The sequence below is a fragment of the Oncorhynchus tshawytscha genome, linkage group LG04 (genome assembly GCF_018296145.1).
Source record: "Oncorhynchus tshawytscha isolate Ot180627B linkage group LG04, Otsh_v2.0, whole genome shotgun sequence".
In the NCBI taxonomy this organism is placed as follows: domain Eukaryota; kingdom Metazoa; phylum Chordata; class Actinopteri; order Salmoniformes; family Salmonidae; genus Oncorhynchus; species Oncorhynchus tshawytscha.
The window spans coordinates 61,478,490-61,506,074 of NC_056432.1; the positions used below are offsets into that span (position 1 = coordinate 61,478,490).

The 27,585-nt window shown below is 42.3% G+C and overlaps 1 protein-coding gene and 1 long non-coding RNA gene across 5 annotated transcripts in view; both read left to right on the plus strand.

Moving 5' to 3' along the window:
• LOC112235742 (neuroplastin-like) overlaps nt 1-27,310 on the plus strand; it is a 44,743-nt gene extending 17,433 nt beyond the window's left edge. Inside the window, exons 5-9 of one of the 2 annotated variants that reach the window (XM_024404261.2) lie at nt 5,202-5,335; nt 8,119-8,392; nt 13,572-13,581; nt 25,724-25,800; nt 26,226-27,310. In XM_024404261.2, the coding sequence (XP_024260029.2) occupies nt 5,202-5,335; nt 8,119-8,392; nt 13,572-13,581; nt 25,724-25,784 (479 nt within the window). In that variant the 3' untranslated portion in view covers nt 25,785-25,800; nt 26,226-27,310. Of the gene's footprint in view, nt 1-5,201; nt 5,336-8,118; nt 8,393-13,559; nt 13,582-25,723; nt 25,801-26,225 lie in introns of both variants that reach the window. The other variant, XM_024404260.2, reaches the window with a different exon arrangement.
• Nucleotides 19,607-22,826, plus strand: LOC112235743. 3 transcript variants are annotated; one of them, XR_006083274.1, is made up of 5 exons: nt 19,607-21,530; nt 21,728-21,838; nt 22,273-22,552; nt 22,643-22,671; nt 22,781-22,794. It is a non-coding gene; the product is annotated as an uncharacterized LOC112235743 (long non-coding RNA). The 3 variants fall into 3 exon arrangements; XR_002951113.2 differs by having other exon boundaries at nt 22,273-22,671; nt 22,781-22,826; XR_002951114.2 differs by lacking the exon at nt 22,781-22,794 and having other exon boundaries at nt 22,643-22,681.
• Nucleotides 27,311-27,585: the final 275 nt, after the last annotated feature.

Here is a 27,585-nt window from a genome sequence, read left to right on the forward strand (position 1 = left end):
AGAAGATTGGGAGAATGTCATATGGTCAGATGAAACCAAAATATAACTTTTTGGTAAAAACTCAACTCATTGTGTTTGGAGGACAAAGAATGCTGAGTTGCATCCAAAGAACACCATACCTACTGTGAAGCATGGGGGTGGAAACATCATGCTTTGGGGCTGTTTTTCTGCAAAGGGACCAGGACGACTGATCCGTGTAAAGGAAAGAATGAATGGGGCCATGTATCGTGAGATTTTGAGTGAAAATCTCCTTCCATCAGCAAGGGCATTGAAGATGAAACGTGGCTGGGTCTTTCAGCATGACAATGATCCCAAACACACCGCCCGGGCAACGAAGGAGTGGCTTCGTAAGAAGCATTTCAAGGTCCTGGAGTGGCCTAGCCAGTCTCCAGATCTCAACCCCATAGAAAATCTTTGGAGGGAGTTGAAAGTCTGTGTTGCCCAGCAACAGCCCCAAAACATCACTGCTCTAGAGGAGATCTGCATGGAGGAATGGGCCAAAATACCAGCAACAGTGTGTGAAAACCTTGAGAAGACTTACAGAAAACGTTTGACCTCTGTCATTGCCAACAAAGGGTATATAACAAAGTATTGAGATAAACTTTTGTTATTGACCAAATACTTATTTTCCACCATAATTTGCAAATACATTCATTAAAAATCCTACAATGTGATTTTCTGGATTTTTTTTCTAATTTTGTCTGTCATTGTTGAAGTGTACCTATGATGAAAATGACAGGCCTCTCTCATCTTTTTAAGTGGGAGAACTTGCACAATTGGTGGCTGACTAAATACTTTTTTTGCCCCACTGTAATTGGCGGAGGACCAGGGGTATCGTATTTGTGTCATATTTGTTCTATTTTTAAGGGTAACCATGGTGATAATTAGTGATAATGTGTCAATTAATGTGGCTTATTCTGTACTGTAGATGTTGGATAACATTGTTTCACATTTAAATGCACATATTAAACAATTAGGATCATTAATTGACGTGAAAAACACTTTTAGAAAAACTGACACCCTAGCGAGATAAACTCAGCAAAAAAAGAAATGTACTCACTGTCAACAGCATTTATTTTCAGCAAACTTAAGATGTGTAAATATTTGTATGAACATAACGAGATTCAGCAACTGAGACATAAACTGAAGAAGTTCCACAGACATGTGACTAACATAATTGGAATAATGTGTCCCTGAACAAAAAGGGGGGTTAAAATCAAAAGTAACAATCAGTATCTGGTGTGGCCACCAGCTGCATTAAGTATCGCAGTGCATCTCCTCCTCATGGACTGCACCAGATTTGCCAGATCTTGCAGTGAGATGTTACCCCACTCTTCCACCAGGGCACCTGCAAGTTCCCAGACATTTCTAGGGGGAATGGCCCTAGCCCTCACCCTCCAATCCAACAGGTCCCAGACGTGCTCAATGGGATTGAGAACCGGGCTCTTCGCTGGCCAGAACACAGACATTCCTGTCTTGCAGGAAATCACGCACAGAACGAGCAGTATGGCTGGTGGCATTGTCATGCTGGAGGGTCATGTCAGGATGAGCCTGCAGGTAGGGTACCACATGAGGGAGGAGGATGTTTTCCCTGTAACGCATAACGTTGAGATTGCCTGCAATGACAATTAGCACAGTTGTCATTGATGATGTGACACACCTCCCCAGATCATGACGGACCCTCCACCTCCAAATCGATCTCGCTATAGAGTACAGGCCTCTGTGTAACGCTCATCCCTTCGACAATAAACGCAAATCCGACCATCACCCCTGGTGAGACAAAACCATAACTTGTCAGTGAAGAGCACTTTTTGCCAGTCCTGTCTGGTCCAGCCACGGTGGGTTTGTGCACATAGGCGACGTTGTTTCCTGTGATGTCTGGTGAGGACCTGCCTTACAACAGGCCTACAAGCCCTCAGTCCAGCCTCTCTCAGCCGATTGCGGACAGTCTGAGCACTGATGGAGGGATTGTGCGTTCCTGGTGTAACTGGGGCAGTTGTTGTTGCCATCCTGTACCTGTCCCACAGGTGTGATGTTCAGATGTACCGATCCTGTGCAGGTGTTGTTACACGTGGTCTGCCACTTCGAGGATGATCAGCTATCCGTCCTGTCTCCCTGTAGCGCTGTCTTAGGCGTCCCACAGTATGAACATTGCAATTTATTTCCCTGGCCACATCTGCAGTCCTCATGCCTCCTTGCTTAAGGCACGTTCACGCAGATGAGCAGGGACCCTGGTCATCTTTCTTTCGGTATTTTTTAGTCTGTAGAAAGACCTCTTTAGTGTCATAAGTTTTCATAACTTTGACCTTAATTTCCTACCGTCTTAATGACCGTTCCACAGGTGCATGTTCATTAATTGTTTATGGTTCATTGAACAAGCATGGGAAACAGTGTTTAAACCCTTTACAATGAAGCTCTGTGAAGTTATTTTGATTTTTACAAAATTTCTTTGAAAGACAGGGTCCTGAAAAAGGGACGTTTCTTTTTTTGCAGTTTAAAAGTTAACAGCTCACCCTTGAAGTGGAATAAGGGATTTTCCTCTGGGTGAGAAAGGACTTGCAAAACCCTGTTCTAGAGAAGCTTGCCTACATGTACAGTGCTTAAGCCAATTTGCTGTGACATTGCTATGATTATGCATACTGAGCTTGCCATTGATTGTTATGCCTGCTGTGGCTGTATTAAGCGCTAGCTTCCTGCGAGGTTGGTTGGTTGCGTAACGCGGGTGATGACCGTGTATGCTCTGCAGCTTCCTCCAGCCTGAGAGATGACAGGCCTCATCTCCAATCAAACCTCAGCGTCCTGACCCTAGGGCCATGTGAAGGGAGGGAGGCAGGCAGGGAGGCTTGCTGCTCCTGGCTGTTAGAGCCTGCACAACACACTGTTTCCTGGACATACAAACACCATGACAGCACTGACTTTCAACATTATTGTTTACTGTCTGGAAGTATTGACTGAATTGTTGACAGACGCTGTTAGTCGTATTTGGGATGCTGATGTCTTGGTTTGGAGGAAGCATGGACATGACAATTGTTTTTGAGATAGATTTAGATACTTTTGCAGGCTTTCCTGTTAATTGTTACAGTTAAGGACCGATTGAGGAATAGACTCAATAAAAACTACAGAGAATGATCATTCTAAGCAGAAATACATGATAGTTCTGACCAATTGCATCCAATTAGTCTTGCCCTGCCTTATACAATGGCACTGAGTCCCATACCATTAAACCCATACTCGGTCGTACCACCAGGTCCCATACATTAAGCATGGTAGAGGGGCCGAGCCTGTGTGCTCTCTGCTCCTGGCAGCTGAGCTCTGAGCTCCCCCCAGCTCCCCCTGGCTGCAGTGTCCTTGGCGCTCCCATCTCTCCAGCTCTCAGCTCAGAGCAGGCAACAGATGGAGGCTTGTGTGATGGTGGTGTGGGATTAAGGTTCAGAATCCGCTCCCAGTCATTTGTAATGGCAGGACTTTGTTATCTACGATGATACAATAAGCTGCTGTCCTGAGCATGCATATTTTGCGCATCCCAATTATCTTTTGTATTTTTTGCTTTGCTATCCATGCATTTTTTAAAGAGATAATGCCACGCGCCCTGTTGATTTAATCAAATCAATAATGAATTTTACAGATCTAGATTTTTTTGCAATTTAAAAAAAAATCATCCGCACGGTACAGGCCTACAGGATAATGTGTCATATAATTCTTTATACCATGGCATTGTTGAATACTTGTTTCTGAATGGCTTGAAGGGCATTCTAGAGCGTGCATTATTTCTCTATAAAGTACAATATATCAGCAGAGTAGAATTCAATGGCTATAGTACTTACATGTTCTATATTTGAGCTGCTTTTGAAAGCAAAAGTTGAACTGAAAACATTATTGGCATTGTTTAATTCAATTTTCATAATAGCAACTAGGACTGATGGTTTGGTTAGTAAACTTGCTAGCTGTTTCAGTGGATGTTGAACACATTTCTTCCTGAAAATTAACACATTTCTAGCGGTAAATGTGTTAAATTATAACCATGGTATGCAAGGGATAATCAACTCGGGTCTCTATGCGTCACATGGAAAATAATGCAACTTCGTGGAAGGTTAGTTCCACTCCACACGATCATCAACTTTGAGCTCAAATGCTCTTTAAATTCAGTGGAGAGATGGGAGGTATCAAAAACAGTAAATAGAAATGGGACCTAATCGCCTCTTCCAGATAGGCCACCAGAAGTTGCCTCTTTTCGATATATTTCTGACACACAGGCAGACAGACACATCCACACAGCAGCACTGTAGCTCAATAATCTGCTGCTGGGGGTGTGAAATGGAAGATTTCTGCCTGTTTTGGCACCACTCAGAGGGCAGTCAGTCGCCATGCTGTCAGTCCGTCACAGTGGAAGTGAGCTGGGGATAACGAAGACGGAGATAAACGTGGCCCCTCCCCCACTAGCCAGAGAGCACATGTTCACCATAGTTACAGTAGGAAGGATGATGTCACTTTGAGCTCAAGCCACTGCTGCTCAATCATCCTCCACGACAACGGCCACCGCGTGCTGCAGAAAACACTGCAGCACCAGGCCAGCTTCTCCACTGATCCTGCTTAATTGCATGGAAGGAATTACCGTAATTTCAAGGATTAGCAAAAGGCTGTGGCAGTTGTCTCCCGGCTCCAGAGCCGAGTTAAACAGACGATTCTGTCTGAAAACCCAGGGTGTTGCTGGGTTGGAGAATTTCACCTTTGAGAAAATCTCTCAGTCATTCGTTGACTGGCGTCTATGAACTGAAACTCTGCAAGATATGTAGGCCTACACCTTCAAAAGGCAGACTTGGAAGTAAGCCACAGCAAACCATGAGCTCTACCTTTTAAAGAAACGTGGCAATTGAATAAAACAGCTAAATGTGTCCCTGCCTCAATCACTGTGGTGATAAAGCACTGATTCCAGTGTAGGTCCATCTCCAGGGAAGTCAGTGCCTCACAGCTAAATCACGTAACAATTACCAAAATCCTTTCTTAATTTACCATCACTTTCATGTACATCCTAATGTTAGTTACCATAATCAAAATAGGTCCCGACAGATTTAACTATATTCTGACGTCTTGTTATTTAGAGAAGCCGATGAAGAACACCTTTGACACAAACATGGAACGTCTTGCATAAAATTTTGAATTTTTATTCAAATGCATTTCACTCCCTTTTCCCCTTGTTTTAGCGGCACCTGAGATCACGGGCCACAAGCGCAGTGACAATAAGAACGAGGGGCAGAGTGCTCTGTTGTACTGTAAGTCTGTGGGCTACCCCTTTCCCATCTGGACATGGCGTAAACTGGATGGCTCAAACTACATGGTACGTGTCCTCTTCCTTGGCTCTATATAATGGTAGATCAGGGGTTCCCAAACTTTCTTAGCCCACGACCCCATTTTGATATCTGAACATTATCAAATATCAAAGCCAATTGTTTACTTTTTTATTTGGGGCTATGGTTGTCAATTGAAAATGATTCTGGCATAAAGTATCTTATCTCACCGCCACTAATGAAATGGGTGTGCTTGATGAATGTCGTGGCGGAGCTTCTCAAAGTCAGGGGGCTTGGTCGACAGTGTGCACCTCATCTCTGCTGTCACATCCAACCTGGATCAATATTTGGTTATAATGCAGACGAGAGCACTGACGGTGCTTTCAAATCGACTGGGAACTCTGAAAAAAAACGAGGTCAAATCATGACGTCAGTGATGTTCAGGTTGGAAAGTCAGAGCTCAAGAAAGAGGCCCGAGTTGCCGAGTTCGAATTCCCAGTTGAATGACCGTTCAAAATTATTTTTCCCAGTCGGAGCTCATTTTTTTCAGAGTTCACAGTTTTCTTGAACGCACTGAAGTCGGAAGTCAGAGATTTCCAAGTTCCCAGTTGTTTTGAACGCGGCATTAATGCTCAGATGGAGACGGCAGGGTATTATTCCCTTTGAGTCGGAAACCAAAACTCCTCCGTAGTGACCCGTGAATGCATTTGGTCACAAGACAGTTCAATCAGCTGTTTGATTTCACACCAGCATGTCAACTGAGCCAGGATCACAGTCAAACGGATTAGGAAGTAGGTCGCAAAGTGCTCTTCCAAGCTTTGGAGGTGAGCAGTCATCACTCGTGTGGTACACTTACTGATGCTGTTTCCTGTTAGAAACATGCACAGCGAAGGGAAGGGGGGCATGGTTTGCTTTTGAAAGACTCTCTCCAATAAGAATTCTTTCCTCTGAATCCACTGATTCGGTCACTCATCTGTAGAAGGATTTTGTATTTCCCCTGCATGCTTGTGTTCAGTTTGGTCAGTTTCCAAAATACGTCTGTTACATATGCAAGGAGACACATTTTATTTTCATTACACATAAAGTCAACCATGTCATTTTTTTTTGTGAATGACAACAGTTGTGAATGACAACCTCTCAATGCAAAAAATCTTTCTAACCACGAAGCCTCGGTGTAAAATAGAACCCTGTCAGGCTCTGATCCCATATCTCCACATGGTGGATGTGGTTTGATGTATACTGAACAAAAATATAAGCACAACATGTAAAGTGTTGGTCCGATGTTTATGAGCTGAAATAAAAGACCCCAGAAAGTGTCCATATGCACAAAAGGCGTATTCCTCTCAAATGCCAAGATAATCCTTCTACCTGACAGGTGAGGCATATCAATAAATTGATTAAACAACATGATCATTACACAGGTGCACCTTGTGCTGGGGACAATAAAAGGCCACTCTTAAATGTGCAGTTTTGCCACAGATGTCTCATGTTTTGAGAGAGCATACAATTGCCAAGCTGACTGCAGGAATGTCCACCAGAGCTGCTTCCAGATAATTTCATGTAAATTTCTCTACCAAAAGCCGCCTCCAACATCATTTTAGAGAATTTGGTAGTACGCTCAACCGGCCTCACAACTGCAGACCGCATGCAACCACGCCAGCCCAGGACCTCCACATCCAGCTTCTTCACCTGCGGGATCATCTGAGACCAACCACCCAGACAGCTGATGAAACTGAGGAGTATTTCTGTCTGTAATAAAGCCCTTTAGTGTGGAAAAACATATTCTGATTGCCTATGCCCTCCCAGGCCCACCCATGGCTGCACCACTGCCCAGTCATGTAAAATCCATAGATTCAATTGACTGATTTCCTTAAATGAACTGTAACTCAGTAAAATCCTTGAAATTGTTGCATGTTGTGTTTATATTTTTGTTCAGTATAGTTTACAATCAGTTACCTGCTGCAGTATACAGTATCTCCAAGTTCTGCATTCAGCTCTTTTGTAATCAGTTGCTCTCTGTGTATAATACAATGCGTCCATATGGCAGAGGGAGACACATTCATAACTAGAGGGCAGAGGCCTGTCTGTTTTTCGTCGATATAGCTACGCAGCACACTGAACATCCCCTGTGCCGTTTCATGCTCGGGAATCGTGAGGCAGAACAATATGTCCTCGTGAATAGCATCCCCTGACATGTATAGCCAACGAAACTCATCCATGGGCATCTCGGCCCTCACAGCTAGCGTCTATTTAGAGAGCATTAGCTGGGAAGTTTTTGAGTTGTACAGTCAGTTTTCTCTTGATTACTAGCAAAAGCATAACATCTTTAGCAGTGTTATCTGACAAAGGTATTGATGTGAGTTTCTGTGCCTGTGCCTCCCCACACATTGTTTTCACCATATCAATTGTAGCCGGTAATATCAGAGTCTCTGCAATAGTGTGTGGTTTCATAGCGTAGCGAGCCTAGTCATTCACCGTGGGAATGATTCAAGTGCAACAGTCAAGTGCAGCCTTTTCCCATGATCTAAGGGGGCTCTCTGGTTGAATTTTAGAATTCAATCATTTTCATTTAGATTAAGGTTAACCACATCAAAAAATGATTTTGAGATACAAAGATGATATTATAATATCCATATTTTTTGGGGTACATACATTTCCCCCCCCCCCAGGATTTTTACAATTCTCCCACGACCCCATTTTCATATCAGGTGACCCCGCATGGACCCTAGTTTGCGAACCGGTGTGCTAAACTACTGTGATAACTGTCTGGAATGTGATCATAAAATTGTCTGTAACATATAAATCATTGATATGCTAATTTACCCTCCTCTAGGAAATCGATAACTCCTCTGGCCGCTTCTTCATCACCAACAAAGACAACTACACAGAGCTGAACATCGTCAACCTGAACCGCACCTCGGACCCTGGTGAATACCAGTGCAATGCTACCAACCACATTGGCACCAAGTCCATGTCGTCCATCCTGCGAGTGCGCAGCCACCTGGCACCCCTCTGGCCCTTCCTGGGGGTGCTAGCGGAGATCATCATCCTGGTGGTCATCATCGTAGTGTATGAAAAACGCAAGAGGCCAGACGATGTGTTGGACGGTAAGACAACGTTAAATATAGTATTATATTATATCTCTTTGGGGAGACAGACAACCTCTCGCCATGTTGTTATCGTCAGGCCTGTTTGATTATTATACTGGTCAGCGTTACTGGATGCTGTCATTGAAATGACTGTACAGTACGTTACCTTAACAGGAAAAGGGGTTATCGATCTCAACTTAAAGAGAGCAACATGCTAACAGCGGCAGGGAGTATGTACTGATTCAAGCAGTACTTGTGGCCATGGGGTAAAATCAGGGAGGAAGAGGGAATTATGACCCAGGAAATAGGCTGCTGTTCCTGGAACAATACAAAGACATTCTCACTCCAGTTAAACAATGATTCAAATATCTGATTATGGGGCTGCACTCGGCTAGAAGTTCAACAGCCATCAAGAACCAATTCAAACAGGGTTCCTCTACCATCAGCACACACATTAATTACACTGTTACCAAGTGAACATGTTGCGGAGGCTATAAACACGGTGCTGAATATTCATGACGCTGACTCTGCTGTGTTAGCAGTAGCAGCGGAGACCCACTGTGAATAATTGACCTCTGTCGGGGGACACGCTCCCTGGATGCTCCGTCAGTACTGAGAAGGGAGACAGAGACACCGCTGGCTGTCAAACAGCGCAGCGCCACACATTAGCTGCATAATAATATGACCTTTAGAGATGCTCCACATTAGTAAACCAGGAGGGGGTCCACAGCTAACCTTTTAAATTAAAGAGTTGAAGTGCCGTTGCGGTCTCGCTAATGATGATAACCAGGGACCATTTTATCACCCGTCTGGAGAACTGATCAATTCATTTCATTGACAATAATTTGAGACAGGAAATCAGGGGAAGTTTGATGTGTTATTTTGGCTTTGTCCTACAAGTTCTGCCTATGGCTGAGGGCTTAAAGTAGAGAATCAAAAGTCCCTGTTCCCTACTCCAATCAAAGCACGTCACACCCACAGGTAAATTATTCTCAAAGTAGCCTACGCTGGTAACTAGATTTACAGAGTAATATCTGTCCTAATGGCAAAACCACTTGATAACATACAATAATATAAACTGTTAAAGCTAGATTCAAAAGTGTCTAAGTCAAACAAAGGTTTAAGCATTTGAGTGTAGACTCAAAGCCAAAAAGGCCGTTGAGGCTTCACCCGCCTATGGTTCTATCAACTTTATTCAGGATATCAGGAAGATATGAATTAATTGGTTAATATGACTTCTTTCCCCCTCTCTCCAAATGGCATCATTATCTAAACGGTTGGTAAGTGAGAGATCTTGCATGTTTTCAGAGAATGATTTTTTGATTTGATCCGTTTCTTCTACAGTCCATCCAGATGACCATGTCAACACCCGTTTATCAGATTATTTGACTACAAGTTGTTTGGCATCTTTGCATAGACAATATATATGTTGAAATTATGTATATATTCCATTCGTATTCATCTCCATTTAGAGGGGCCAATGCAGTTTGACATGTTTTCTCCTGTATAGGTGGTGGTCTCTGATGTTTAAAACATATATTGCTATCAGCCTACTGAAATGCACTGCTAGGTCTTGTTTATAGCTGTATACATTTTATACAAGTCTTTTTTCACTTGTCTTATATAGGAGTGGTAAATCACTCAAACCGCCCCACACAAATGAGGATGCACTCTAGGTTCCCCAAGGCAATGATAGCATCTACAGTATATCAGAAAAATAAAACAGGGTAGATTAAAAAGATAAATGATGCATACTTCTATTTCTGAAGTCTGAACTGTGTCTGCACTGTATAATCCTTCCAGCATTAAATATGTCAGTCAATTTGTTACACTGCAGTACACGATTAAACAGAAATTATGCAAAGTCACCAATAAAGTAAGCATTGGCTTTGTGCACAGTGTGAAGACAGTGTAGTGCTTTGAGAAATACCAACCAATCTCCTGCACCCGTAGTAGGCAAGGCCTCTAGTTTGGCAAGGGCTTATGTACAGGAGGGGGAGAGAGAGAGAACGTGCTTTGGTGTAGAACAGAGGTTGATACTTTTTTGGCCCCCCAACGAGTAGATGAAGGTAGATTATCTGCCATGGTCATATCAACCGAATCAGAGATGCAGCACACTGCATCACTTATGCTACTAGCCAGCTCTGAAATCTCCTTTTAGTATCCTCTATCCTCAAGAGCTTTGTTATAAACTCAGTTATGAAAACTTAGGACACTAAAGAGGCCTTTCTAATGACTCTGAAAAACACCAAAAGAAAGATGCCCAGGGTCCCTGCTCATCTGCGTGAACGTGCCTTAGGCATGCTGCAAGGAGGCATGAGGACTGCAGATGTGGCCAGGGAAATAAATTGCATTGTTCGTATTGTGAGACGCCTAAGACAGCGCTACAGGGAGACAGAGCGGACAGCTGATCGTCCTCGCAGTGGCAGACCACTTGTAACAACACCTGCACAGGATCAGTACATCTGAACATCACACCTGCGGGACAGGTACAGGATGGCAACAACAACTGCCTCAGTTACACCAGGAACGCACAATCCCTCCTACAATCCCTCCCTCCTAAGACTGTCTGCAATAGGCTGTGAGAGGCTGGACTGAGGGCTTGTAGGCCTGTTGTAAGGCAGGTCCTCACCAGACATCACCGGCAACAACGTCGCCTATGGGCACAAACCCACCGTTGCTGGACCAGACAGGACTAGCAAAAAGTGCTCTTCACTGACGAGTTGCGGTTTTGTCTCACCGGGGGTGATGGTCGGATTTGCGTTTATTGTCGAAGGAATGAGCGTTACACCGAGGCATGCACTCTATAGCGGGATCGATTTGGAGGTGGAGGGTCCGTCATGGTCTGGGGCGGTGTGTCACATCATCAATGACAACTGCGCTAGTTGTCATTGCAGGCAATCTCAACGCTGTGCGTTACAGGGAAGACATCCTCCTCCCTCATGTGGTACCCTACCTACAGGCTCATCTTGACATGACCCTCCAGCATGACAATGCCACCAGCCATACTGCTCGTTCTGTGCGTGATTTCCTGAAAGACAGGAATGTCAGTGTTCTGGCCAGCGAAGAGCCCGGATCTCAATCCCATTGAGCACGTCTGGGACCTGTTGAATCGGAGAGTGAGGGCTTGGGCCATTCCCCCCAGAAATGTCCGGGAACTTGCAGGTGCCTTGGTGGAAGAGGTTGAGTAACATCTCACAGCAAGAACTGGCAAATCTGGTGCAGTCCATGAGGAGGAGATGCACTGCAGTACTTAATGCAGCTGGTGGTCACACCAGATACTGACTGTTACTTTTGATTTTGACCCCCCCCCCAGAATCCGTGTGGATGAGGCAAGGTAGACCAACAAGACGTGACTGATCTGGGCCATATCTGATCTTGTGAAGGCTACTGGACATGCACATGGGTTAATCATACATAGACAACACCGGCCTGAACTTGTGAAGACCTTTGGACAGGAACATTAGCTAATCAGTTATAAGCACCAGTAGGAGTGGGCATGTCATGCCACCAATAGAATGTATGCGTCAATGTCTGAGCCAATAAGAGAATGGAAACTCAGCAAGACAACAAGATTCATAAAGTGGAGTGACAATGTTATGGGTAAGACTGTATAAAAGCCAATTACTAAGAATGAAGAGTCAGTTCTTCCATGGAGTTGCTCGGCTTTGTTACTGTTTGTAATAAAGTCTATTTGAATTCACAAGCTCCGGGTATCTGAGAAGTATTTGATTCAAAATTTCCACGACAGTATCAGCACTGATAATACACTGCCAAGTGATCCAAAGCAAAGGTTGACATTTTTTCAAGAGCAAAAACATTTTTAAATAACCATGTGAGGATTCCACTTTCTTTTACTGTGTGGGATCATTAGGAAACAACCAGGAAAAATGACATTATGCAAAATGTAGGATGGCGAGTCGCCTAGCGGTTAAGAGCGTTGAGCCAGTAACCAAAAGGTCGCTGGTTCGAATCCCCGAGCTGACTAGGTGAAAAGTCACTCTGAATTAACACATCTTCTAAATGACTAAACTGTAAAAATGTAATGCAGAGCATATCAACCCATTGGCATACAATAATAACTTGCTGAATACATTGATATTACCCTGGCTATACTCTTAATATTCTTCACACTGTAAAAGTCAGTGTTTTTGTTTGTTTGCAATTTCATAACTTAAATCACATATTCTAAACATTATCTTTGGATATCTCTACACCCAGGGGCTAGTTGTGAGTGAACTCAGATGGTAGTGTAAGGGTGGGAAAAGGTGGGGATTGGGAACGCACTAACAGATTAGCCCCCTCTGTCCCCAAAACTGTCTCACATGCAGCCATTCTGTCCCGTCTCACATTGTGACCACCATACCCCCATTTAACTGCCAATGGCATGCTGCTGCTCTCTGGGCCGTATTCATAAATCATCTCAATAGTTTAGTGCTGATCTAGGATCAATTCCCCCCCTCTCTATATAACCTTACGGATTATGATCTAAACCTAAAAAGCAAACTGATCCTACATCCGCACTTCTACTCTGAAATGGTTTATGAATACGTGCCCCAGATCTCTGGTTGCATGCTACTGAACACACTTTCACTCTCCATGTTTACTATACTGACCTACTGACCCATTCTTTCTCGTGTGTATGGTCAAAAACATGTACTAACTAGCTAATCACTCTAATGTGCAATGCCCACTCAGACTGCATGCTGCTGTGCAATTCAACTCTACACCAAAAACGCTATTCCAATAAAACATGTCCACGTAAAGCCTGCTGAGTCTTTTATTGTCAGACTCAGTCAAATTAAAAATGCACACCTAGATACCTTAAATAGTCAACCTTATTACTAGAACTTCGTTATTCTGTAATGACAAATGGAACTTGGGAACAACCCATGCAAAATACCTATACCGTGGGATCCACAAGGGAACTCGAAGAATGTTAACATCAGTTGCAAATGTGTAATACTTCACACTGACGTGATGTGACGTGACTGCATTTTAAACTGCTAGTCATGCAACAATCATGTAATTGAATCCATTTGACATTTAATTACAGTTAAGATGTCAACAACATTTGAAAGAAAATATGGGAGCAGTGTGTTGGACACTTCTGAGGGACGACCATGTTGTCTAATATTCCATTGTTTTTGTGCTCTTTCCCTTCTTCTCTCCCCTCGTGACGAAGATGATGAGCCAGCCGCACCAACGTAAGTATGATAAATATTCTGTTCTCTCTACAATAAAAAAATATAATATACTGTGCATTCGGAAAGTATTCAGACCCCTTGGCTTTATCCACATTTTGTTACGTTACAGCCTTATTCTAATTTTTTTCTATCTACACACAATACCCCATAATGACAAAGCAAAAACAGGCTTTTAGACATTTTGCAAATGTATAAAAAGAAAACAACTGATATCACATTTACATAAGTATTCAAACCCTTTACTCAGTACATTGTAGAAGCATCCTTGGCAGAGATTACAGCCTCGAGTCTTCTTGGGTATGTCGGTACAGTGGTTGCTCCTTTAAAAGTTGTGTCATACTGCGACACACCTTGCGGGCTACCGCAGCATTCTGTGGCACGTCATTTAATTGTCAGACATTTTTTTGTGTTAATGCAAGTTAGTGCTAGTTTGACCACCAGAGGGCATCTGGTGGGAGACCAGGGTTCAATTCCCCAACCGGGAGGAAGGAGTAGGCTGTCCTTGTAATTAAGAATTTGTTCTCAACTGATTCCATATGTGTTATTTCATATTTGTGATGTCTTCACTATTATTCTACAATGTAGAAAATAGTAAAAATATAGAAAAATCCTGTAATGAGTAGGTGTGTCCAAACTTTTGACTGGTAATTCATTTGATTAATATTATGGTGTTTCTATTCCATGAAAAAGTGAAAAACCCTCTGGGTAAATTCAGACTGTTTCGCTCTCGGCACGCACGGGATGTTCGGGCCGAGGAGTAGGGTTGATTTGAGCATTCTGGCATTACAACGGCAGTCAAGCACCCAAGCTAACGTTGGTTAGCTTGCTAGCTACTTCCAGACACAAATGAGACCACTCTGACCATTTTACTCGCCCTAGCAGAGCTGTTTAAGCAGTTTTCGTGTTAATCAGGACGTTGGTGACTAACTGTGCTGCTGGAAACAATTTAATGGATGTTGAGCGCTCGTAAATTAATTATTCTGTGCTCTGGTACACTCAGATGAGAGTGCTCTGAAAACGGAGTAGATAGCCAGAGCGAATTTACGAAAGCACCGAATGTCCATTGAGAACACACAACGACTATACCATTTAGCTAAGCTAAGAATGACAGGAATAATCAAGTCAATAAACTTTGGATAGTTAGATAGCCTATAGTTAATATACTGTCAAGTTTGATGTATAAGTGAGTAAGACTTTTAAACAGGTCAACATACACAAGGCTGCGGGGCCAGACGGATTACCAGGACTTGTGCTCCGGGCATGTGCTGACCAGCTGGCAGATGTCTTCACTGACATTTTCAACATGTCCCTGATTGAGTCTGTAATACCAACATGTTTCAAGCAGACCACCATAGACCCTGTGCCCAAGATCACAAAGGCAACCTGCCTAAATAACTACAGACCCATAGCACTCACGTCCGTAGCCATGAAGTGCTTTGAAAGGTTGGTAATGGCTCACATCAACCATTATCCCAGAAACCCTAGACCCACTCCAATTTGCATACCGCCCAAGCAGATCCACAGATGATGAAATCTCTATTGCACTCCACACTGCACTTTCCCACCTGGACAAAAGGAACACTTATGTGAGAATGCTATTCACTGACTACAGCTCAGTGTTCAACACCATAGTACCCTCAAAGCTCATCACTAAGCTGGGACTAAACACCTCCCTCTGCAACTGGATCCTGGACTTCCTGATAGGCTGCCCCCAGGTGGTGAGGGTAGGTAGCAACACATCTGCGTGCTTGCTCAGTCCCCTCCTGTACTCCCTGTTCACCCACGACTGCATGGCCAGGCACGACTCCAACACCATCATTAAGTTTGCAGACGACACAACAGTGCCTGATCACAGACAACGATGAGACAGCCTATAGGGAGAGGTTCAGAGACCTGGCCGGGTGGTGCCAGAATAACAACCTATCCCTCAATGTAACCAAGACTAAGGAGATGATTGTGGACTACAGGAAAAGGAGGACCGAGCACGCCCCCATTCTCATTGACAGGGCTGTAGTGGAGCATTTTGAGAGCTAACACACCAAGACAGTCGTGAAGAGGGCACGACAAAGCCTATTCCCCATCAGGAAACTAAAAAGATTTGGCATGGGTCCAGAGATCCTCAAAAGGTTTGACAGCTGCAACATCGAGACTGGTTGCATCACTGTCTGGTACGGCAATTGCTCAGCCTCAGACTGCAAGGCACTACAGAGGGTAGTGCGTACGGCCCAGTACATCACTGGGACTAAGCTGCATGCCATCCAGGACCTCTACACCAGGCGGTGTCAGAGGAAGGCCCTAAAAATTGTCAAAGACCCCAGCCACCTCAGTCATAGACTATTCTCTCTACTACCGCATGGCAACAGTTTTTATCCCCAAGCCATAAAACTCCTGAACAGGTAATCAAATGGCAACCCGGACTATTTGCAATGTGTGCCTCCCCAACCCCCCACCCAACCACTCTTTTTACGCTGCTGCTACTCTCTGTTTATCAGAGATGCATAGTCACTTTAACTATACAGTCGTGGCCAAAACTTTTGAGAATGACACAAATATTAATTTACACAAAGTTAGCTGCTTCAGTGTCTTTAGATATTTTTGTCAGATGTTACTGTGGAATACAATTATGAAGTATAATTACAAACAGTTCATAAGGTTCAAAGGCTTTTATTGACAATTACATGAAGTTGATACAAGAGTCAATATTTGCAGTGTTGACCCTTCTTTTTCAAGACCACTGCAATCCGCCCTGGCATGCTGTCAATTTACTTCTGGGCCACATCCTGTCTGATGGCAGCCCATTCTTGCATAATCAATGCTTGGAGTTTGTCAGAATTTGTGGGTTTTTGTTTGTCCACCCACCTCATGAGGATTGACCACAAGTTCTCAATGGGATTAAGGTCTGGGAAGTTTCCTGGCCATGGACCCAAAATATCAATGTTTTGTTCCCTGAGCCACGTAGTTATCACTTTTGCCTCATGACAAGTGCTCCATCATGCTGGAAAAGGCATTGTTCGTCACCAAATTGTTCCTGGATGGTTGGGAGAAGTCGCTCTCTGAGGATGTGTTGGTACCATTCTTTATTCATGGCTGTGTTCTTTGGCAAAATTGTGAGTGAGCCCACTCCCTTGGCTGAGAAGCAACCCCACACATGAATGGTCTCAGGATGCTTTACTGTTGGCATGACACAGGACTGATGGTAGCGCTCACCTTGTCTTTTCCGGACAAGCTTTTTTACGGATGCCCCAAACAATCGGAAAAGGGATTCATCAGAGAAAATGACTTTACCCCAGTCCTCAGCATTCCAATCCCTGTACCTTTTGCAGAATATCAGTCTGTCCCTGATGTTTTTCCTGGAGAGAAGTGGCTTCTTTGCTGCCCTTCTTGACACCAGGCCATCCTCCCAAAAGTCTTCGCCTCACTGTGTGTGCAGATGCACTCACACCTGCTTGCTGACATTCCTGAGCAAGCTCTGTACTGGTGGTGTCCCGATCCCGCAGCTGAATCAAGTTTAGGAGACGGTCCTGGCGCTTGCTGGACTTTCTTTGGCGCCCTGAAGCCTTCTTCACAACAATTGAACCACTCTCCTTGAAGTTCTTGATGAACCGATAAATGGTTGATTTAGGTACAATCTTACTGGCAGCAATATCCTTGCCTGTGAAGCCCTTTTTGTGCAAAGCAATGGTGACGGCATGTGTTTCCTTGTAGGTAACCATGGTTGACAGAGGAAGAACAATGATTCCAAGCACCACCCTCCTTTTGAAGCTTCCAGTCTGTTATTCAAACTCAATCAGCATGACAGAGTGATCTCCAGCCTTTTCCTTGTCAACACTCACACCTGTGTTAACGAGAGAATCACTGACATAACGTCAGCTGGTCCTTTTGTGGCAGGGATGAAATGCAGTGGAAATGTTTGGGAGTTGGGGATTTGGGGATTCCGTTCATTTGCATGGCAAAGAGGGACTGCAATTAATTGCAATTCATCTGATCACTCTTCATAACATTCTGGAGTATATGCAAATTGCCATCATACAAACTGAGGCAGCAGACTTTGTGAAAATTAATATTTGTGTCATTTTCAAAACTTTTGGCCACGACTGTACATTCATGTACATACTACCTTAATTGGGAAGACCAACCAGTGCTCCCGCACATTGGCTAACCAGGCTATCTGCAATGTGTCCCGCCACCCACCACCCCCTCTTTTATGCTACTGCTACACTCTGTTCATCACATATGCATAGTCACTTTAACCAGGTCTACATGTACATACTACCTCAATCAGCCTGACTAACCGGTGTCTGTATGTACAGTGCCTTGCGAAAGTATTCGGCCCCCTTGAACTTTGCGACCTTTTGCCACATTTCAGGCTTCAAACATAAAGATATAAAACTGTATTTTTTTGTGAAGAATCAACAACAAGTGGGACACAATCATGAAGTGGAACAACATTTATTGGATATTTCAAACTTTTTTAACAAATCAAAAACTGAAAAATTGGGCGTGCAAAATTATTCAGCCCCTTTACTTTCAGTGCAGCAAACTCTCTCCAGAAGTTCAGTGAGGATCTCTGAATGATCCAATGTTGACCTTAATGACTAATGATGATAAATACAATCCACCTGTGTGTAATCAAGTCTCCGTATAAATGCACCTGCACTGTGATAGTCTCAGAGGTCCGTTAAAAGCGCAGAGAGCATCATGAAGAACAAGGAACACACCAGGCAGGTCCGAGATACTGTTGTGAAGAAGTTTAAAGCCGGATCTGGATACAAAAAGATTTCCCAAGCTTTAAACATCCCAAGGAGCACTGTGCAAGCGATAATATTGAAATGGAAGGAGTATCAGACCACTGCAAATCTACCAAGACCCTCTAAACTTTCAGCTCATACAAGGAGAAGACTGATCAGAGATGCAGCCAAGAGGCCCATTATCACTCTGGATGAACTGCAGAGATCTACAGCTGAGGTGGGAGACTCTGTCCATAGGACAACAATCAGTCGTATATTGCACAAATCTGGCCTTTATGGAAGAGTGGCAAGAAGAAAGCCATTTCTTAAAGATATCCATAAAAAGTGTTGTTTAAAGTTTGCCACAAGCCACCTGGGAGACACACCAAACATGTGGAAGAAGGTGCTCTGGTCAGATGAAACCAAAATTGAACTTTTTGGCAACAATGCAAAACGTTATGTTTGGCGTAAAAGCAACACAGCTCATCACCCTGAACACGCCATCCCCACTGTCAAACATGGTGGTGGCAGCATCATGGTTTGGGCCTGCTTTTCTTCAGCAGGGACAGGGAAGATGGTTAAAATTGATGGGAAGATGGATGGAGCCAAATACAGGACCATTCTGGAAGAAAACCAGATGGAGTCTACAAAAGACCTGAGACTGGGACGGAGATTTGTCTTCCAACAAGACAATGATCCAAAACATAAAGCAAAATCTACAATGGAATGGTTAAAAAATAAACATATCCAGGTGTTAGAATGGCCAAGTCAAAGTCCAGACCTGAATCCAATTGAGAATCTGTGGAAAGAACTGAAAACTGCTGTTCACAAATGCTCTCCATCCAACCTCACTGAGCTCGAGCTGTTTTGCAAGGAGGAATGGGGAAAAAATTTCAGTCTCTCGATGTGCAAAACTGATAGAGACATACCCCAAGCGACTTACAGCTGTAATCGCAGCAAAAGGTGGCGCTACAAAGTATTAACTTAAGGGGGCTGAATAATTTTGCACGCCCAATTTTTCAGTTTTTGATTTGTTAAAAAAGTTTGAAATATCCAATAAATGTCGTTCCACTTCATGATTGTGTCCCACTTGTTGTTGATTCTTCACAAAAAAATACAGTTTTATATCTTTATGTTTGAAGCCTGAAATGTGGCAAAAGGTCGCAAAGTTCAAAGGGGCCGAATACTTTCGCAAGGCACTGTAGCCTTGCTACTTTTATAGCCTCGCTACTGTATATAGCCTGTCTTTTTACTGTTGTTTTATTTCTTTACTTACCTATTGTTCACCTAATAACTTTTTTTGCACTATTGGTTAGAGCCTGTAAGTAAGCATTTCACTGTAAGGTCTACCTACACCTGTTGTATTCGGCGCATTTATAACTACTAAGGTTATGTAGATAGCTCACATACCGGTAGATACTGCTGTAATGCTATGCTATGTGGTTTGTAAGGACAGCGTAGCTAACAAATTGTCAGCGAACATAACGTGTAAGGTCATTTATTTGAAAAGTATTCACTTTATTACATTGAGTAGCAAGCTACCGCGAGGACTTGCTCTATCGACACTGCGGCTTGAGCATGCTTTTGGTGCCGTCGATAGCGGGATAGCGGGCTGGACTTCGGGCAAGAAGGTTTAGGGTTCGAAACCTGCTCCCTGCTCGTTTCATTTGAAGTCGTGCACAATTATAAGTTTATTATTTGGTTTATATTGCCCATTCATTGTCAGTTAGAGACACAGTAGTGCATTGGGACCCAAAAGCATAATCAGTGCCCAAACTCCCCCTTGGTCATTAGGGCAAATCTGGTCTGTGATAGAACAATTATTTAGTAAAAGTTTAATAGTCTATTGTTCAGCTATTAGCCCCCCTCCCCAACTTGCAACAAATTGTTGTTACTCCCATCTCGTTCCTCGCCCTCTTCCACGCGTCATTCTCTGCCTGAGTGGCTCGCTTGTGGGCGTGCATGCAGGATATGGCAGCATCTTCAGTTGTGCGTCAAGAATTCTGCATTGCAAGTTTGTATGAAGGTCTGGTTATTCACAAGCAAATTGTTATATGCTATGGAGGTACATTTGTCTATTTTTGTCAAGAGCAAAACATTATTTTTAATCAAAAATAATTGTTCTAAAAGCAAAAGAGGCTTCAAAGTTTAAAAAAAACAAATTTGCAATAAAATATTTTGTATTAGAGCGCAAAACATATTCGAGAACAAAACCTGTATTTGAAAACAATTTAATTTCGCTATCAACCCCCCTCCATTTTGGCCATTTTTTGAGTGTCAGTTTGGCTTCAACCAATACTGTTCAGCCTTTCTTTCCGACACAAAGGAAGTCATAGCGGACACCTACGAAGGACTGTGTGATGATGGCATCTCAGGTAAGCAGCGCTGGGCGTTCTTCTGTCCAACTTCTACATAGCTAGTAGTTAGCTCCTACGATTCAGTGTCGGTTCATAACATTCTACTATATTACATAGATACAAACATTCCGTAGAATAATAAATCATGCAATTATTATTATCAAGCTAACCAAAAACATTTAGCTACGTATGCCTGTTCTCGCCATTTTCAGTTTAATTCATCTAACTTTCTTTCATGGCAACTCATTAGCAGGCCCTGTCCTATTTGTTTCATAGTCGATATATAATCATATTTCATGACAGTGTAACGGATAGCTTTTTTACAGAAGGATGAAAGAACACAATATGTCTGCCAGGGAATGCTACTCTGATATGTCAGATGAAATGTTAGACCAGAAAGTCAGGGCCATTAAGGCAAGGATGCCCCTTGCAGGCTTTAAATGGTCAAAAGGAAGTCTCCAAGTAATGGGCCATCGTGTACAATGGCGAAGAGTTAGGGAGTCTTTGCAGCGTGTAGATGGTGCTGGTATCATTGCCAGAACGATCCAGCTTCGTTGCATTGCTCGGCAAAAATACTCTGTTCCGGCTCCCCTGTCTCTCGTCCACATTGATACAAATCATAAATTGATAAGGTACTAAGATGTATGTCTCCATCAAATCTAAGAAGTTATTTGAACTTTTTTATTCTTACTTATTCGTAGACAAATGTTCAATGATGTATGCAATTGAAATTGTTCTTCATCAACTGGTAATACATGAATAATGAAGCAGGTTCATAGGTTAAACAACTCACTTTTAATTCCAATGCTTTTTTTCAAGATACAACATTGTCATCTTTGGCAGTATAGATGGATTTTCAAGGAAGGTAAGTATATTATTTTGTATACATATTGCATATATCCCATCACCTTATGAACAACCACAATAACAGTCTGGTGTTAAGCTTTCTGTGCTGTATTGACATCTCCTGAAAATGACACCTGCTGCTTTAGATTGAACAGTCATACCTCAGTTATTGTTTTCATATCTACAAAAAAAATAAGCTATGTTCTTTACTTTCAGAGTGCGAGCTGATCAAAGGGTCGAAAATGTAGATATTGACAGATGTATGTTCACTGTCCGAGGAACAGGCAGTGGGAACGTTATTCCTGGCATAAGTGTCCATAACCAGAGGTAATTAACCTCTTCTGTGTTCTTTTTCTATCTTCCTCTCTGCCTGTCTTGTTGAACATGGAACCTGTCTCACATGCATTAATTTAAAAACCCTTAAGATGTCAGCTGCTAATTTTCCGATTTACACCACATTAACACTCAGCCATTTTCACTGGACTATCAAGCCCGTTGCTGCCAAGTCATGATTTCCCTGGCGGTTAGTCTTGCAATAACCAAGTGGTGAGACACAAAGCCCTCTATATTTAAATGTTTAAGGTACACTCAGACAGGTGTCTGCGTCACAAAACAGTCAGTAACCACTCACAGAGGCTCACACAACTTGCATTTCTATAACCTCGGCCCCACCTCAGCGTTCACTATTCATGGAGGAAGACCACAGGACCACAGAGATAAGGTTCCTCCCCCACACAAAACCTTTTCTTTCTCTCTGTTAGAGTGGAACGCTTATGGAGTGTTTGGAGTGCTGTGACATGTCAGTACTACAACTTGCTGCACAGTTTGGAGGAAGAAGGCTACCTTGACCTGTCGAATTCTATCCACCTCTTCTGTGTGGGATATGTGTTCCTACCTCATCTGCGGGCAGATCTGCACCATTTCAAAGAGAGTTGGAATAATCACCCTTTAAGTCCATAGGTGAACCTGACACCTCACCAGCTGTTGCCTTAGTACTACACAACGGATTCAAATGATCAAGTCATCATCAAGCTTCAAGTGGTATGTATGTATTCATTTGTGATCTGGTAATGTAAAAGTCTAATAATGACATTATCTTCTATTTTTTGTCCTCATGTGACTGCTTTTCAGCATAAAGAACTCAGAGTTAATGATCCAAGGTCAGTTTTGCATTTCACCTCCTGATGATTATGATGACTGACCGTGTTAGAATAAAAAAAACAAAGCTTAATCATGCTCTCTTTCTATCCATCGGTCTCTTGTCTGCAGGTATGTTTTGATGTGAGAGAGGAAGCCAGTCCCGTCATCGCCACCTCACCCGCTCTTAAGATAACCTTTGGGCCGACTGGGAGCCCAAGGCTGGTTAGGAGATACCACTAGAGACACGATGTAATTGTGATGAACTGAGAGAATATTAGGGTAGCACTGTAATTCATTAATCATATGCTGTCTTCCCTGCTCCTCTGTTTTACCTCTTTCCTTTTCTGTCTTCTACACCTCTCTCCCCACCTTCTCTTGGTTCCTCTTTTTAAAATACACACAATTTGTGCATTGAAGTACAGATTTAACTTGTATTTGTAATATATTACAATTATAATATTTATAATGCATGTATTATGTATTTATAACACCTGGATAATGAACTTTCAATAAAGCGTTTCACATTCTCCACTGGTTGAAATGAAGTATCTCATTGAAATACTACACCTATCCAGTGTCCACGATTAATGCAGATGAAGGGAGTTAGATATTCATAGGAAGCGTAGTGTGCTGTTTTTTTTCTCGCTATATGAATTACAAATCAGCCTTTTCTTAAATCATGTTTCTAGTCTATTGCATAGTTACAATGTGTAATCATTGATGTCCCAGGAGCGGTAAACACTGTTGAAGTGTATAATTGTAATACATACATGCAGACACAGCATCATTCAAAGAATGGAGTTTGATACACCTAGTATTGGATATGACTGAAAAAGAATGTCTCAAAGAGATTCGTACCTGAACCACACCTTTATTTGCCAAGGAAGTGTACATGATCAGTGAATATATTCAATGTACAGGCTACAATGTGGGGATCTCATGCATGGTAATAACAGTACATGTATATAGGACTTGCATCCTTGGCACAATAAGGTTATTATATTCTACTCAATCCATAGGCTTCATTAATGCCATTCAGACTTGAAGTTGATACAACAACTATGATAGCTGAGGTTCATTGGTATGAATATTAGTTCAGAACCTAACGTTTTAAGGGTCCATACACAGATCGGCTACATACTGTAGCTAGCTACACATTCATAGGAATACAGTTATTTTTATCTTCCACTACACAATAAGCAAATAAATAGTTAGCTAGCTATGTTACTTCAGCTGCATTGCATGGCAAATATAAGCAAGGCAAGCTAACACAATTGTACATTCAATTTGCAGTAAATGCTTTAGCTAGCTAGATTCTTTACATCCACTGTTTCACAAGACGACAGTCTGGCTTGCAGGTTCTCTCAGGAGTCCTTAAAACATTAAACACGAATTACATTTTCATACTCATGTCATAACACTAGCTAGCTGGCTAATGTTAGCTAGTCAGCTAACTTGCTAAATAGCAGTTTTTGTACATTAACTTTATGACAAAAAAATATGCACAATCGTTTGTCTCTACATTAACTAACATATTCCTCTCAATTGTAAATGTTTTGCTTGATTTGTTATGATGTTATAATTACTTACATTTGCTACCACCGTAATGTTTTCTCAGCCATCTTTGCTGAAGAAAGTCACCAGGGACGGGTGGCTCGTGTCAAATTTGTCATTGGAACCACTCGATATGATTGGTCATATAAAAACCTTGGGACCCAAATGCATAATGAGTGCTCTAACTCCCCCTTGCGGTGATCTGGAGCCATGAAGCCGTGCTGCTGAGTACCTCTAGGTCCTGCGGTGTAAGCTCGCAAATTTTAAAGGAGGAACCACTGTACAAGCTTGGCACATCAGTATTTGGGGAGTTTCTCCCATTTTTCTCTGCAGATCCTCTCAAGCTGTCAGGTTGGATGGGGAGCGTTGCTGCACAGCTATTTTCAGGTCTCTCCAGAGATGTTTGATTGGGTTCAAGTCTGGGCTCTGGCTGGGCCACTCAAGGACATTCAGAGACTTGTCCCGAAGCCACTCCTGCATTGTCTTGGCTGTGTACTTAGGGTCGTTGTCCTGTTGGAAGGTGAACTTTCTCCCCGTCTGAGGTCTTGAGTGCTCTGGAGCAGGTTTTCATCAGGGATTTCTCTGTACTTTGCTCTGTTCATCTTTCCCTCGATCCTGACTAGTCTCCCAGTCCCTGCCGCTGAAAAACATGCCCACAGCACGACGATGCTACCACCATGCTTCACTGTAGGGATGGTGCCAGGTTTCCTCCAGACGTGACCCTTGGCATTCAGGCCAAAGAGTTCAATCTAACATCAGACCAGAGAATCTTGCTTCTCATGGTCAGAGTCCTTTAGGTGCCTCTTAGAAAACTCCAAGCGGGCTGTCGTGCATTTTACTGAGGAGTGGCTTCCGTCTGGCCACTCTACCATAAAGGCCTGATTGGTGGAGTGCTGCAAAGATGGTTGTCCTTCTGGAAGGTTCTCCCATCTCCACAGAGGAACTCAGGAGCTCTGTCAGAGTGACCATCGGTTCTTGGTTCCCACCCTGACCTTCAATGTTTTTTTTATACTTTTTTTTTTTTACCTTCCCCAAATCTGTGTCTGTACTCTACAGACAATTCCTTTGACCTCATGGCTTGGTTTTTGCTCTGACATGCACTGTCAACTGTGGGATCTTATATAGACAGGTGTGTGCAAATCGAAATCATGTCCAATCAATTGAATTTACTACAGGTGGACTCCAATCAAGTTGTAGAAACATCTCAAGGACGATCAATGGAAACAGAATGCACCTGAGCTCAATTTTGAGACTCTTAGCAAAGGGTTTGAATACTTATGTAAATAAGGTATTTCTGTTTTACAAAAAAATTTAAAAACCTGTTTTTGCTTTGGCATTATAGGATATTGTGTGTAGATTGATGAGGGGGGGAAATGATGTAATCAATTTTACAATCAGGTTGTAAAGTAACAAAATGTGGAAAAGTCAATGGGTTTAAATACTTTCCGAATGCACTGTATATATACATATAATAATTTGCCCCTGGAATTGGTATTTCTCTTGGTATTTCTTCACTAGGAAAACAAATTCGACAAACAACCACAAAGACAAAAATGTGCGCCAGAGGAATACAAAATGAGAAGCTACGCGTTGCAGTAAGTATTCTGGCCTTTATAAAATGAGAAGCTACTCGTCGTGAGTATTCCGGCCTTTATAAAATGAGAAGCTACTCCTCGTAGTGAGTATTCCAGCCTTTATAAAATGAGAAGCTACTCGTTGTAGTGAGTATTCCGGCCTTCATAAAATGAGAAGCTACTCGTTGTAGTTAGTATTCCGACCTTTATAAGATGAGAAGCTACTCGTTGTAGTGAGTATTCCGGCCTTCATAAAATGAGAAGCTACTCGTTGTAGTGAGTATTCCGGCCTTCATAAAATGAGAAGCTACTCATTGCAGTGAGTATTCTGGCCTTTAGAAAAAGGAATCTGAGGCATATGGAAGTCAACTAAGTGATATACTGTTGGAATGTGATAATGTGCACAGGGTATACTAATTCCTTCCTCCCCCGATTTTCATTAACAGATGACTAACTGCATATCTTGACCATATGAAGGTATCTGAGGAGGGAGCTCCAGGCAATTTTTAATGAAGCATATCTCATCTCTCTCTTATGAGAAAAAACAATAACAGCGTAACACTGGCAGAAAAGAAGATGGCTGTCTTAAGCATGACTTATTCAGTCTTACATGAACAGTCCTGGACGGAGAGATGACTAATTCCATCACGAAAGGTGTGCACATCTTTTTTTGTGTGCTGTTTGATGTCTCTTTTATTCATTTTATCATGTCCTCCAACCAGAGGTGATCCTTTTTGTATTACATATCATGTAAAACGCATGCAAATTATTACGCAATAGGATGCCCAGAATAGACTTTGTTGTTTTCCCTCATGTCTGTATAGCTATTTTGCGTCCAAAGGAATTATGTTTTTTTATGAAATTGTCCTGAACTGAAAAATACTGTTATATTCTTAAATAACTTTGTACAGCTGATTCAATGTCATTAAACTATGTTTGATTTAGTGAAAGGAAAGTCCACTCTTAACAGCCATTATAGTGAAAATGTGATGCAAGGGATTTGATGTCTGGCAGTATTTACTTGAAAATGATTATATGAAAATTACTACTATATCTATCTAGTTATAAATAAAATGAGTGTTTATTTTTATTTTTCAGAGTAACTTAGGATGTCTTGTATATGTTGAGGTACGAGTGTTCAAACAATAGCAAATACTGTATGTAAAGAAAAAAAATACATTTTATATTTCCCAACTTAATTCATTCATTTTTATTTTTCTGAAATTGTACAGCATGGCTATTATCCTATGCAATATGTATTCATATATAGATATATTGGGGGCAGTTTGTTTTTCTCAGTGAAGCTTTAATATTGTGGGATCACTTGGAAGCTGGTATAGCAAAATGCACTGCTGTAGCTGCATGACCCCTGTCCTATAAATACACCATGTATCCATGTGTATTGCAGTGTAAATGGACCTACATTAGGGTGGGAATGGAAGGAGCTACGGTATCTCTAGCCACGATAAAACATCAGACCAATAACATACGAGACTAATACATTTTTGAAAATAAAAGGCTCCAAAATACATTTCCTTTTTTTGTCTCGAAAATCCTTTCTAGAAACCGCAACATTTGTCCTGCTACAAATATCCTCCTACAACACAATGGTCACTATGTTCCAGCACACATTTACACAATCAGCAGCATGAAGAACAACACTAGAGGTCGACCGATTATGATTCTTCAATGCCGATACAGATTATTGGAGGACCAAAAAAAGCCGATTCCAATTAATCGGACGATTTTTAAAAATATATTTGTAATAATGACAATTACAACAATACTGAATGAACACTTATTTTA